The sequence below is a fragment of the Zonotrichia albicollis genome, chromosome 1 (genome assembly GCF_047830755.1).
Source record: "Zonotrichia albicollis isolate bZonAlb1 chromosome 1, bZonAlb1.hap1, whole genome shotgun sequence".
NCBI classification, from domain to species: Eukaryota; Metazoa; Chordata; class Aves; order Passeriformes; family Passerellidae; genus Zonotrichia; species Zonotrichia albicollis.
Window position 1 is genome coordinate 130,078,368 of NC_133819.1, and position 15,618 is coordinate 130,093,985.

The 15,618-nt window shown below is 36.2% G+C and overlaps 1 protein-coding gene across 37 annotated transcripts in view; it reads right to left on the reverse strand.

Annotated features, from left to right (window-relative positions):
- The window catches only part of RIMS2 (regulating synaptic membrane exocytosis 2), a 457,129-nt gene that overhangs the window by 323,002 nt on the left and 118,509 nt on the right, over positions 1-15,618 (reverse strand). For all 37 annotated transcript variants that reach the window (XM_074553869.1, XM_074553702.1, XM_074553753.1 and 34 more), the window contains one exon: positions 8,687-8,994. In XM_074553869.1, the coding sequence (XP_074409970.1) occupies positions 8,687-8,994 (308 nt within the window). The remainder of the gene's footprint in view (positions 1-8,686; positions 8,995-15,618) is intronic.

Sequence of the window (15,618 nt, forward strand, 5' to 3'; positions counted from 1 at the left end):
CCTCATGCCAGATTCAAAAAGATTCAATTAAAATTAATCTACCTCTTCAAAAAAATCGGGTTTGTGCACTGATTTGGAACTTTAGAAGGCAATGTCCTTCTGAAGCTTAGCAATTTATTTGGCATTATAAAGCAAATCAGATGTTTTTTGCTTTAATCTCCTTCGCCTTGCTAGGTATTTTTAAAATTTTTTTAAGTGATCATCAAGAACTTATTTAAAGTCCAGTATTTTCACAAAGTCATTACAAATGTAACTTCTTGCAGCTAAAATGCATTTCTTTCTATCACAACCTTACCATAAGAACTCTTCTTCTTGCCATTTTCTTTTTACAAAGAAAATGGGGTTTCTGCAGCAAAGTTCATGGTTCGTCCTATTGCATGCTGCATAATGGAAACTTGCTTAGGCAGATAAATTACATCTGGGGGCCAATTCAAGCAGATAATACCAGCTGACAAAACAGTGGAGCAGAAATCCGGAAAGCTGCGTTTGGAGCAACTTAACCTCTTGATATTCTACGAAGATGATAGACCTTCTGAGGTCCCTAATAGCATTTTCAGGAAGCTCAGCGCTGCAGAACCGGGCACTTGCTGAAGTCATTTTCTAAAAACATCAGGGCATGGTTACAGGGAACAGAGCTGCATAGTGCAGGAAGTCAGAACAAGCTGCACATATACACAGCCCACTGCATATCATATACAGATATTACACTGGATTTTAGAACACCACTTTAAGAGTCACTGACTTCAGGTCACCTACATTTCCTGCTTAACTGGAAATGACATTGTACTGCACTACTTTGCTGCAACTATTCACTTAAAATGTCTGTGGCTGTCTTATTCTTGTTAGTAAAGAATAGAGACCTCTGTTTTTTCTGAAAAGCACAAAATTATGATTTCTCAAAGCTTGGGAGAGAAGTATCCAATTAGTTCACCACGAAACTGAAAGGACACTCAGGAATGGTCTCAGAATTATTGGTTGTGAAGTGAGGAAAAGAAGTGAACTACATCATGGAGAAAGTAAAAGAAGCAGCATAGAGAAGAAAAGAATGTCTGTCTTTAGGGTGAAAAAAGATCATGGCTATATCTTTGAAACCACTTTCAATGTCTAGCCAGAGTTTGGTTTTGTTTCTCACACTGGTGGAAAAGAGATAGTGATACACAAAAAAACAAGTTAATAAAATAACTAACTAAATAAAAAATTCTATAAGGACATTCCAGAGTAGGCAAAGGGATGAAAGGATATCTCTTGAAGAAGGGCAGAAAAAGAAATGGAACAATCATGCTAAAGAAAAGATATAAAGAAAATCGTATGGCTTAATAATGTAACTTTGAATTATGAAAAAATGGTCACCCTGGTCCTATTACATTCATTATTGTTACATTTTTTCCTCAAATCTGACTTAATAAAATAGATTGACAGGTACTAAAATTTTTAATCTTACCATCTAAAAGATAAGTGACAACTAAATTGCACTACAGAAGTGATTTCTTTATCATTTGTGACTTCTAGAGACACAAAGGAAAAGCCAAAGAAATTGCACCAGTCCATTTGGACCGGACCATTTGCATGCCATCTCACAGTTCTAGATTTTTCCTTTTCTCTTTCTCTCTTTTACAAACAGATTATCTCTCTCAAAAATAAAAGGATCCAAAATTGCAGCTGACATTGGAAGGAAGCCCAATGTTACTCAGTATAGGTTCTACAGCTAGATAAAGGTTCTGCTTAAAATAATGATAAAAGGGATATTTTAATAAATCATAATCAGTTAGAGAAAATAACAGGGGAGGAAGGGAAGCAAGGCACAGCTCAGACAAACCCCACAGAAGTCACAGGGTGGCTGCACGTCCTGAACGTTGTGTCAGAGATGACACTGCCCATGCGAGCAGGAGATCCACAGAACCACAGAATATTAGGAGACAAAGAACTGTACAAGGAGTTTCATTTCTCAAAAAACAGACAGTTCTGCAAAGGTAATGGAGAGAAAAAGCTACGCCTCTTTTTCAGAAGTTAGAACAGAATGAAAGTGCTACAACATGCTGCAACCTAATAATGACAGGTAGAAACAAAGTGTACCCACTATGGGTAGTCTGGACTGTTAATGGACAATGTAAATATCCTTCAGGAACTCCTTACAGAGACCTTGCCTTACAAAAATTATCAAAATCCTTACTCATCTTCATGAGTGGGTGTAGCTTAATCCTTGTCGTAAGTGTCTAATTATTTAATTAAAATTTCTGCGCTAAAGGATTTCTGACTTTCTTAGACCCAAGGTACTTCTTCTCAATAATTAAATACTGTACTTTCTCTGGCTCTCTTCCCACAGATTTCAATTGCTTCCTCTGGCCATAGTTATTATTAAATTATTTTTTAATGTCATGTGAGATTGAGACTGCAGATCAACTTAACTTCAGTTTCTACCTAAAAACTGGAACAGCCATGAAATGCTGATCCACACCTATAATCCTTTGTGTAGATGAATTAAATAATTAGAAGAGCAGTTCTGTGAAGAAAAACCTAAATTATTATTTGTTATAAACTATTATCTCAAGAATCGTAGAAAGTCTACAAAGAAATGAAAGCACAAGAAACACAAGAAACAAAAGCAAAACTACTGAGAGTAGTTTTCAGATTGACATTTTACTTTACAGCTCTAAGGACTACTAAAGTGGTAAAAAATGCTGGATTGGGAGTAGAAAAACGAAAATAAAACCTTATTCAGATGCAGTTCCAATTCTGTAAAACTTAAATATTTAGTCAATATGTTAAAAATACTGTAGAGTACCTCTACAGACCTTTGCATCCTGTTCTAGCACCAGGGAAAGTCATTGTGAGGCCTTTGCAGTCATGCATGGAAAAGAATACCGATTCAGTTTTAAACACAACCTGCAAATTTCTTGTATGGAGTATTAGACTAATTCATTAAGTGAAAGAATATAATTATGCTTATCAACAATTGTGGGGTTTTGCTCCTGTGGTAGTTAAAATGTCTAAAAAAAAATCAATTTTTTTATGCCTTACATGAAGAATTCTAAAAGGTTTAGAGACAACAGTGTCTGAGCATGAACAAATCTGCACACAGCTTTATCAGTCTGACTCTTGAATGCCAACACAATTTAAATACTTTCTCTACCTAATTATTTAAATATTTCTCACTGTATTTAAATATGCCAGAAGCTAAAAGAAATAGGTTAAAAAATTTTAAATACCTCTATTTTATTTCAAAATCAGGTATAATACTTTGTTTTCAAATATGCTTAGTCTCCACAGGTCCAAGTAAAGGGGTTTTGACACATCTGGCCTAGAAATCTATCAACTCAGGTACTCAGAAATAGAAACAATCAAAACCAGAGGTTGCACTACAGCGACATGTCATAAGTCTTGCAGCAGAAAAATACTGATAATCTCGAGAAATGGGCAGTTTTCAGCTTTTCAAAAACAAGCATAATTGACTGACTTTAATGTTACACTGTCATATTTTAAGTTGCAATAAACTACCATCAGTGCTATTCTCAGTGTCAGTTGTTCATGATCCAGCAATTAAAGAAGAATCATTTTAAAAAGATATAAACATGAAACAGATGGACACACATTTTCATTTTCAAATTCATGCTGCTCTTTCATGTTTCTTGTCTCACTTATGCCTGCTTTTTTCCTCTCTCCTTCTTTTTCTCTTGTGTTTTGGTCTCTTTTTTCCTCTCTATTCACACCCTGACATCCCCAACTGCAGTCCCCAGAGACAGATCCTACGCTGCCAGCTCATACTGGCATTCCTCCCAAGAATGGAAGGAAAGGGACACAGGAAACCACTTTCAATGCTGCTGCTATTTGGTGACCCAACAGAATAAAGCCTTTATATGTGGGAAGCACATGTATACATTTCATAAAGAATACATGCACAAATCCTTCAGACCCTAGTAGCCTCTTTTTTGCATTTCTCACTCAGAATAAAATATGTCCTCCAAGCCTCCTATATCGTGTGTGGAAACCACCCTAAAAATCCTCTTTTATTTCTAAAGTAAGAGGGTTGATAGAATATAATAAACCCCCAAATACATATGTATCACTGAAAGGAGAAAACAAGGGAGAGGGAAGTAGGATATATCTTTACTGTGTCTGCTGGCCTGGAAAATAAATACCGCTGTTGTGCAACTCTGCAGCTGCTCACTCTCTCAATTTGTTGTTTTCGTTCTGGTTTTTATGATTTAATCTCATATCCTTACAGTTAATCTGAAAAGGGTTCAGGCAGCTTTATTTATTAGTCTTCCTTCAGATCATGAGCTTACAGATCATGATCTTTTCCTGTACCAAGAACCAATTCTCTCTTTGTGACAAGGCTCAACCTCTGATAGATGTAGCAGGAATACATTGACTCATAACACATTAAAATGAACATTCTCACAATATTTTAATTTTCTTTTTTTCATTGAATTTCATGAAAAATATCCTTGAGGAAGTTTTTCTTCCATTAATATAATGCCTGAAAAATATATATTGTAAAATTAAAGTCATCGTTTTCAAATTTTGAAGAACATTTTGGATTCTTAAAATACAGACTGGGGAAAATAATAATAATTTTTTAAAACCCTCAAAAATCCACATCTACCTGAACTACATAACACCACTTCAGATATATATTAATAGCTGTGTCATTGTAACCTTGCTTTGGGAAGATGCATGAGTCGTTTACTACTTTTAGAGAGCTATGTATATGTACAGAATAAAGGTTTGTGAAGCAATACTTCTGGAATGTCACAAAATATTTACAGTTTAAAAAACTGAGTACATATGTGGAAAATTACTGAAATGGCTTTTCAATGGATCCTACTGAGAGGGAAAAATAATTATTTTAAAAGCTAAGCATGGCAACACCACATAAAGATCTAACAACTCAGGCAAAGAGAATGACAAATTAAAAAAGCTTCATAGGTTCCTTGTTTCCCAGATTTTAATTTTAGGGTGTTGTAATAGGACATTATAAACATGTCCTATGGAATGAAGAAAACGACCATTTTACAAGCTGATTGCCTCCTGCAGAATGACTGAAGAAAAGAGATTATGTCTGCTCAAATTATTTTTCTGCTAGAAATAAAACACATATTGTATGATGAGTAGTGTATATCTTGGAAACAATAGACTACATGAAAGATCTTAATGAAAATATAATAAAATCAGACCCCTTTGCCTAATCCAGAATTAACGTGAATCTGCAAATCAAAGAACTGCAGCTACCAATATACCATCTGTGCTCAGCAGACCTCAGAATAGACCTTATGAATCTATGGATTACTTAAAATAATATTTCACATTTCTTGGATTCACGTCATTTTGCAGTTTTCAGGGAATCTGGTGTTACACTGTATCAGCATTCATACAACCTGCACACAAGGTTAAGTCTGTAAAAACCACTACATATGATCACAGTTCAACTGTCCTTAGCACAAAAGATCCATGTGGGACAAATTCCCTTAGTCTCACCCCAAACAATGTCAAATACACCACGGGCATTTAGTGAATCATACACGTGTGCCTGCTGGCCCTGCCCTACCCACAGGTTTACTACACAAAAAGCAGTAAAAGCACCATGGGCCAGATTGGAAACACTATGGTAAAGAATTTAAACTGAGAGAGGGTAGATATAGGCTAGACATAAGGAAGAAAAGCTTTACTGTGAGGTTAGTGCTACACAGGAACTGGTTATCCAGAAAAACTGTGGATGGCCCATCTCTGGAATGTTCAAGGCCAGGCTGGGTGGGCTTTGAGCAGTGGTCCAGTGGAAGCTGTCCTTACCCATGGCAGGTGGGGGGGATCTAGATGATTTTAAAGTTGCAGTCTAAGTCATGCTATGATTCTATTATATGAACTAGAAAAAATAAAAATGTAATGGAAAACTGTTCTGCTCTTGTTAAGTACAACTTACTTCTGAACATATTTTTTTTTACATTTTGCTTTTTTTCTGTTATAGATCCCATATAAGAAACATGCTCCTGGAGAATGTGTAATCCAAAATCATTCATTCCAGTCTTCTTCAGGCAAAAAAATATAGATCAGCCAGAGAAGAGCTATAAACAACTACCTATCTATCTGTCTAAACAGGCTGGTATCTATCAATTGCAAATGGGACTGTTGCTTACATCAAGGAAACAGAACAGTAGTCTAATGGTTGAAACAATAAAATTTTAATGAAGAACAATACTAGTAAAGAGAACAGGAAAAAAAATATGGTGAGTACTATTCAAGGATGGAAAAACAAAAAAGCACAACCAGAAAAGACACAGTAAGGAGTGAGACAGAAAGGACATTGATGACCTTGAGATTAAAGGAGTGAATGTTGCCCTTTACTCTGTGACCAGCATGTTTCCAGATGACCAAGATAAGATATATGACACTTGATTTAAACAACTTCTAAGCAACGATTGCTGCAACACCCATGGAAGCTATGAAAAGAGGTAAAAAAATTTGACAAAAAGAATATATTTTACCTTTATAGTCAAATCATAACCCAAATGTATAAAGTCTTAGCAATACCTTTCTTTTCACAAGTGGTTATTGATTTTAACATTTTTAAATTATTTTTTCTGTCAAAACTAACGTCCTTCTGATGAAAAATAAGACAGAAAATACAGTTCTCACTTTCTACTTTTGTTTCTATTTACATAGTTCCATTATTGTGATTTTACAAGGCAAGCAACAACCACTTCTAAATACTTGAGATATTTTGTTTATTTCCTTATTATTTTGGACATTTTGAATGGCCAAGTCTTTCTCAAAGAATTCCTTCATGTAGACAAATAGTCTAACACTAGTTAGTGGCTCAATTTCTGCAGATATCTAGTTGAATTCTGGGATAGTCTTTCTCGGAACTGTCAATATTCTCCTCTAAAAGCCCATTTGACCAGTAAGACGTTGAATGGGCATCACAGAGGAATCTTTTAGACCTTCCATTAGAACCAGAAAAAATGAATATGTGAGGAGCATTAGGGAATAAAATTATTCACAAGACTCTATCCTTCAGTAGCATATAATATATATCACATTCTAAGCATATTTGTATATGTAAATTAGGGAACATCAGTATTATTATCCAAATAAAATATGAAGAGGCAAATGACTGAAAAAACTATCTGAACTTAAATAATATATCAAGTAGAAGTAATCACAATCAGCAAAATAGTTCTGATTTCAGGCACAAAGACTACATTCATCCTGTTGGAAAGTATCACTTTATATTATCCATGTTTATCATTTAAGTCTGTTTAGGGTAAATACATATTGCATATCTCAATTATACATTTATTCATATATTACTCTCTACCTCCTTATTTCTGTGTGCATAAAATATAAAAACACTTTCAGAGTTAAACTGCTGCTAACAAGGGTTTGGGATTTTTTTTATTATCATGTTATCTATGATACCCATTTCCTGGCAAAATTAATGGGAAAAAATGAGCCACAAGAGAATCAGTCTGTCTCTCCTGCTCTCTAATGTCAGGTTAGGGTGCCAGTTGTGTTTTTCAGACACTATACATGTAACTGAGGAGCACTCAGGACAACTAAGTACTGAACCAAACAGCCAAAATCAGACCAAACAGCCATAGGCACAAGACATTAAACAAAAAAGGTTAGATTCATTACATTCAATTTGCTCTCATCTAAGACCAAAAATAAGAAATAAAATATGGGGGAATACAAGATGTAAAGAAAAACGGAAACTCTTTTCCTTACACTGAATGTAAAAGATACTATATATGTCTAACTTGTTTCAAGCTCACAGAATAAATGCTGTAATGAGGTCATTTCTGGGCAGCAGAGAAAAGCTGCCAGATTATACTGCTCTGGCTGCCAAATTCCGAGGCAGTTGGAGGTCTCTCACACACGCGTGAGGATATCATTTCCATGGAAACACCTGAGCAACCGCACTTTCCCTTCCCACCATATTTAAAGTTCTATAGCAGTGTGGTTTATGAAACAATTAAATCAGTTAGATGAAACCATTTTTACTTTTGTGTTCCCGTAAAACCTGGCCAATGAGATTGAGAGTTTTCTGGTGCCTCTTGGAATAATCACATTAGGAAAAAGAGAGGGAAGTTCTTGTTCCAGTCTCTGGCTAAACCAACACTTACTGCATTAGCACTCAGAGTTACAGTTTCAAACAACACAAGCAATACCAATTTAAATCAGGGAAGAAAAAAATATTTATACTAATGACAGTAGCTAACAGCAAGAAACTGAGAAACCATGAAAAGACTCATGTCGTTACACAAGGATTTCACTATCCTCAATGCCACGTACTGCAGGTACAATCAGATGTCTTAATTCAGTAGTCTGAACAGATGCTGTCTTCCATTAATCTGCCTTTTTGAGTCCTATTTTGGGTTTGCTATAGTGACCACAAAAGAAATATGGTGACATTCTGCACAGCACAATTACTGTAATTGACCAAGTTGGAAGCACATGGACAAACTGCCACACTGCATGCCCCACATTTTCTGAGTAAGAAGGAATGAAGAGCACACACTGGCTATGACCATCTGAAACCAACAAAATGTTTCTCAGTCCTGCTTCAAAATGCCAGTATGTGTTTTATAGGCTACAGACTAAAAGCAAGACAAAATTATAAAAGATAAAATCAATTTTGTAGTATAAATTCATCAGATCTTATCAGGATAATAATTAAATATTTTCTTACCTGTCTGATGTGTCACTTGTTACTGGATGCTTTACTGTTGAACCATTCTTAATTGAGTCTTGTCTTGTGAGCCCTTGAGATCTGTTTTTGTCCAAAGCTTGTGTGGATATGTCACCTGGAGGTCCCTGGTACTGTGGATGCTCCTGCAGTTTTGCTTTTTTCTCCTGAGGTGCTTCCTCGTTCCTCAGAGCTCTCCCTCCCTCCTGGTCCGGCGGCTGCGGCGCGTGCGAGCCGCTGTTGTAGAACCAGGCTCCCGATTTCGTGAGGATTTCCTGTTGCTTTCGGCACAAGTTACAGACCCACATGACCTGTGCAGACACATTTAAATGCAAAATCCGTTAGCTCCTGAACACTGTATGCAACCTTTCCAGCAAGCACACATCAACTGACTGTTACCATTTCCCAAAGCAGAAAGACTACAGCTTAACTTCTATTAAAATTACAATATCTTAGCTACAATATAATAAAATATGTCTGTACAATCTCGGAGTAACTGGTTTTCAAAAAAAATGCAAAAATACTTTTAGTCTTTTTTTTTTCCATTATTGGTAATGCAAGGAAAAGCAACAGGTAGTAGCAACAGAAATGAAAACATTCTAATACTGAGGTTCTAATTGCAATAAACATAAGCTTTGAGAACTAACACTATAACTTGAGGATGACAGAAAAAATGAATTAAAAATTATTGAAATTTTAATCCATTTTAATTCTCTCACTAAGGAAGGAACTTTATAAAAAGTCATTTGCTGTTGCAAACAAGTCATTTTATAATTCTCCAAAATGCTCTGCTAATTTTCTTCCATGGTGCTCTATAGCCAATGCTTACTTGAAGATGCTGACTTCAAGATGCAACTTCAATTCCATAGCAATTTTAACTTAAAGCTGTTTTATAACTAAAATAACACAATGTGTAAGGCGGTGTTTTTCCTCCACTTCCCACCCACAATTTAGCTTGCACTATATGCTTACTAAATTATAAAAGTATTACAGATTCCCAGTTGTGTGATCCTGCATATAGTAATGAGATTTTTTTAATATTCTAAAATGTACTTCTTTGCAAAGCTTTTTACTCTGATCACCCTAAGTCACATGGCAGTTCAGGAAATTAACACCAACTATCTGTAAGCTAATTTCATAATAACATACAGTTATTATGCTATATGAGAATAAATCAGAATGCAGTGAATCAAAAACAACACACCAGCTATGAACACATTCAAACTGATTACTGTGTTACTCTAAAATTTGGATTGTAGACATTATTATTTACTGCAAGTTTCCTCCTTCGCTCTTTAATCTTCATTTTTCTTAATCCTTCGTTTTCTTTTCTTTTTCTTTCTCTTGCCTTTATATATTTTTGTTTAAGTTCACAGACAGAATTGTACCAGTTTTACTATACATTCCTTGAATGTCTATGCTCAGCCTTCAATCTAGTTATGCCTCCAGTTTAAATTCTACAGCAAACTGCCTTTTTTCCAGTAGTTTAGAGTTTAGGACACGCAAAGGCTTACATCAATATTCATCACTCTTTTAAATGCAGCCAGCTCCATGGAATCACATGGAAGATGTAGTTTCTACCTCCACCCTAAATCTAGCTCAGTCCTCCAGAAAAGATTTCAGAAGTTGCAATCTGCATCTTGCTTTCATTCTCCAGGCTGTTATCTAATAGATAATTTGGGCCATGCTCTCTAGCCAAGTCTCACAAAACACCTTTCAATGAGAACTTCATGCAGAAGGTTATTTGGGCGCAAGGGTCAGACTCAAACTAAAGTCACCAACTGCCTCATTCTCAAACTGTCGGGCTGGGGCAGGAAAAGGAGGCGTCACTTGCCTGTTTAATGGTGGTGGTATATGCCCTATCCTAGTAAACTTCCTTCGTATCTTTTTACGGGGCTGTTATAATTTATGAGAACTCATGTCTGCTTACATCAACAATATAGAACAAATCACCAAAGCACTGAGGGCAAAAACAAGAGACTCCTCAAGAAGCAGCTTGCTCTCTGAGGTACATTTGATGTCCTTAGGGGACATTCAAAGGACAAAAATGCATTTGCTTCAGGCCTGAACATCATTCAAATACACATTTAAGAACAGGTCTGTATTAGCTTTGCTAATTAAGCTAGAAAGTACATGAGAAAGCAGCAAAGTGAAATTTCAGATCCCAAGACAGAAGTACTTTTGCCCTCTTTAATCAATAGCAATTAAAAGGCTTTAATATTTCTGCTAGGTCTGTACACAGCTGAAAACAGTTCTAAACTTTCCATGTATGTGTCAGAGCAATGAAAGGACCAGATGTGATACAATTATGTAAGTATACAAACATATAACAACTTGAGTAACAATGAGATAAAATCCCCTGAAGTTCTCATTTGCTATTTTCACTTCTTTTAGTAGATGTTAAAATATCAGAAAAGCTAGATACTACAGTCAAATCACTTGGGCAACATTTTCCTTGGCTGACAGTCATAACTTTGTCCCCAGACAATGGACTCCAGGATGACCGGTTTTATTCTCCTTTACTAAACAGAATAAAAGTTCCCTCTGAATTTATATGATTTCCTATCCCCTCATCTAAAAGCAGAATCAGGAAGAGTACTCCTGATCTAACCTGATTCCTGAAAAGTTTGTTTAGGGTATTTCAGATTGAAAAAAAAATCAAACACATGGCATTTAAAATACAAAGATGTATGAATTTTGCAGATTTTTTTTCTGCTTTTCTAGAAGCACTTAATAATTCCAAGTTACACTTCTGATGAAGCCTTATTTTCAACATAACTTCAACATGCAGGATTTCATAGTGTTGACCCTAACATAATTTTAGCTTCAAATATCACACACAGTGGGAAGAATGGGAACTGTCACAAAGACACAAATGTTTGTGCTTTCAGTGAGCACAAAAATTACAAGTCCACAAATAGCTCTGGACAAAACTGCCTTCCCCATCTTATTGCAGCATGTAGAAGTATTCTCACAATTTAAAAAGTACTGATAATTTATGGCGCAGACCTCTCAATTAAATCCAGACACACTTGTAAGAGGGTGTCAGAAGAGCACAGAGGGCACAGTGGCACGTTCCTGGACAGGATTTCTGCACCTGGGACACAGTGCTCAGCAGCTCCCACACATGCAGAGCAGCTCTGTCCCTGCCCAGTCCCTGCCAGGCCTGAGACTGTGGCAGCAGCACTGCAGAGAGGCAAAGGCCACACGAGTGGACTGCATGCTCAATACAGCCATTTTGGCAAACCTGGGAGGAGAAAACATAGAATTTTCCCTTCTAAAACTGAAATAAAAAAGGACTAACCCCTTACATCAGAAATCTGCACTCCAGGGTAGGCACGTTATCTATTACACACATTTGCAACTCCGCTAACCACCCTCCTAAAAACTGTCATAAGCACATTTTGTACACAAAAATCAGTGTTGCAATCTGTGGGTGTCAATCGTCCACACGAGAACAGTGACAATTTGAGAAGGAAAACATGGGGGGAAATCTCCTCTCCAACGCTAAGTACTAGTTCAAAACTAGAACCTCAGGTGCTAGTGGCACTGGATCGGGATGTTCTTCTCCATAGGAAAGGCTGAAACTCCACCTAGTGCATACATGAGGCATTGCTCGAGTTCAGGTAAACTTCTCATTGCTGAAAAGAATGCGCTAAACATACCTGACATTTCCATATTACCTCTTATATCCATTTTTTTCAAAGAATAATTTGTTTTTTCATATACAACACTGAAATAAGTATTCCAAATTTGGATTAGACAGATTTACCTTAAACCTTCCATCTGCTTTCCATTCTCAAAGGTTAGCTCTATACAGTGAACTAATAAATTCTAATTCATTTTTGATTTCTTCACTGTTTTTGGTAAAATTATTCATAATATGTTCCCACTTCTAACACTGCCCAGCAGCTTTCATCACATTATTAGCCCTTTTTATTATATTGGCCCGTAAAACAAATTCTGCAAAACCTACAGTAATCAGCCATTTCCATCTACATGTCAGAAATAAATAATGCCCAAAATATCACTTCTTTGCATTGTCCTAAAAAAGATACTAAAATTTTTTGTTCTTAGATAAAATTCTTCAAAACAGATTTGAGATACCACTTCAATAAATGTGAAATATATTTATCAGGAAATCACATCCACAGATATTTCAAGAGAAAATAAAACACAATTTAGTAAAAGGATATAGTATGACACTCATTTTAGTATTTTCATATGGATCATGTGAAAAGACAGCTATCTTAAAAAACACTATTCACTATCCCTGTAAGTACAGTTATTGATGGTCTAACCCTAAATCCTGAGAAGAAAATGGAAGCCTTATTTTATTGAAGATGAGATTAAAAGGCTCAGTATATTTGATTACGGATAAGCTTGAGTTTGATAGCTGTAACACTACAACCTAAGAAATAATTACACCAAATCCTCATCAGTCTTTGGAACATTGCTTCGGATTACAGGTGTGCTGAGGTGAAAAATCGTAGTGCAATGCTTGCACAGTATTTCACCAAATGTATTAGAGTCACCTGCTTGGCAGAAGCATCTAACATATATTAGCATTATATTAACTGCTGCACTTGCTGCTAGTAATCTTAAGCAAATTTCATATGTTTTTGTTGGTTTTTTGGCTCTCATATTTCACATAGGATACAATTCTTGAAAAATCATATAAGGTAACAAGACTGCAGCACTGAAAGCAAGAAGGGCACAAAAGGAGGAGTAAAAAAACTCTGCTTGGGTCATCAAGGTAATTAATCATGATTACAAACACATTACTGGGTTTTTTTTTAACTAATTTGTCACCAGTACAAACCTTCATTGCATCATGGAGCAGTGCAATGTTTGAAGCCACCCTGTACTAAGTTTCTTCAGGGGCATATACATCTCTCCATTAGGCACTATGTTGATGACAGGTGCACAGAATCGTTAGGGTTGGAAGGGACCTCTGGAGATGATCCAGTCCAAGCCCTCTGCCAAGGCAGGGTCATCTGGAGCAGGTGACACAGGAATGTGGCCAGGTGGCTTTGGAATGTCTCCAGAGAGGGAGCGACATCCCTGGGCAGCCCCACAGCAGTTCCACTGCTCTGCCCCCCTCAATGTTAATAAGCTCTTCCTCGAGTTGAGGTGGAACGTCTTGTACTTTACTTTGTGGCTGTGGCTCCTTATCCTGTCCCTGGGCACCACCCAAAAGAGTCCACATGCCAATGTGGAAGGGACACTGCCAAACCAGCACCGCCACAAAGTAACCTGAGTCACCCTCCTCTGTGCAGTCAGGGAAACCACAATTTACTGTAGCAAATCTGTCCATCTTCAGGGAATACAGACCCAGTATCAGTAGGGGTCAATGGTATCTTCTTTACCTCCAGCCCCCATTTCTGCTAATCTTTCTTCATTTTGCCTTTTTGAAAGGCAAAACTGCTTCCAAGGAAGTGTAATAAGTGAGCGTCCTGGGTTTAGGACTGTGAGGATTCCTTTGAACACTATCTCCCCAGAAAATTAGATGGAACTGCTTTTCTGGTTTTTGGGTTTTCTTCAGAATACATTAAGATCTCCCAAAATTTTTCAGTAAAATAAGAGCATTATTAGTTGTCCCTGTCAGAAGTAAAACTTTCTAGTACCCTACTTATTACTTAGATTTCAATCTACCTCAAATCAGACTAGAAAACTTCTAGAAGTTAGCTAAAACTTAAAATCTTATCTACTTGGTTCTATATACCACGAAAACATGCTTCATGTTTGCATTAAAAACACACTTTTGCTCTCTGAAGTCTTTGTTCTCTCTTACAGCCAGAAGTACTGATTTCCACTACTGCTGGGGGAAAATTTGTGCTGTTTTCTATAAAGTGTTTCCTTTAAAAATTTCTGCGTTGACATTCTTTTTTAATGAAAGTGTCTATGACTGTGGAAGACTTATATATAGCATGTGTTATCCATAGCCAACATTTACATTTTTGGAAAACACAGAGCCTTTTACAATGTCTGTACGATCTCTCCATAGAGATATAATTCTAGAGGTTTGGGTCCAGAATACAGACGCATCTTTTGCAGCTGCTAAGATCTATTTTAAAGACACAAAACCATTATTTTGAAGTTATTGGAATAAATCTTTATGCTCATATACTCTAAACAGCAGAGTCTGGTTATAACTTTAATGAAAAAGAAAATCTTTCATTTTACTGTTCTGACTGTACAGACAAGTCCCCTTTACATTTTCTTCTGTTACTTTAACACATTTAGTCAGTGAAGTGCATTACATAAGCAAAGTTAATCTCTGAATTTGTGACTTTTATAAAAGTTGATAAAGATTGCATGCTTTTTCAATATTTTTCTATGCCACTAGTCTGTGCTATGCTACTGACTTTCATGTTATAATCAGTTTGCCTGAATATCAAAACTGCTAGGATAATTATTTGTCTTATATCTGTAATGACAAACAGATATCTATCGCTCAAATTTGTATTAAATACCACAAGAATTCCAATACCAGCTAAGAAAAGTGAGAATGTTTATAATACTGGTATGAGACAAACACCTTTACATATATTTTAAGAGATACGTGTATTTGCACTACGACAATTCTTTGTACTGGGAGAGTGATGAAATTTGTTCTTGACTTTGTAGTGAATGGATACATCATGTATGAAAAGTTATAATGGCTGTAAACAACCAAGTCAGAGTGAAATAAGCATATCATATCTTGTGCATGCATGTGATACAGTATATATTTACATGACACTACCCTTCCAGCAGAAAATTATATGACTAAAATTTTTAAAAGGTACACTCTTTGGTACAAATGGTGACCTTATTCTAATGGACAATGTATCTCTTTTGTATCACTCTTTTACTATCCTTAAAACATATGCTAGTAATTTTGTTCATACTTTTTTTCAACGCCTCTACACGCACAGTAGGACTAGAAACTG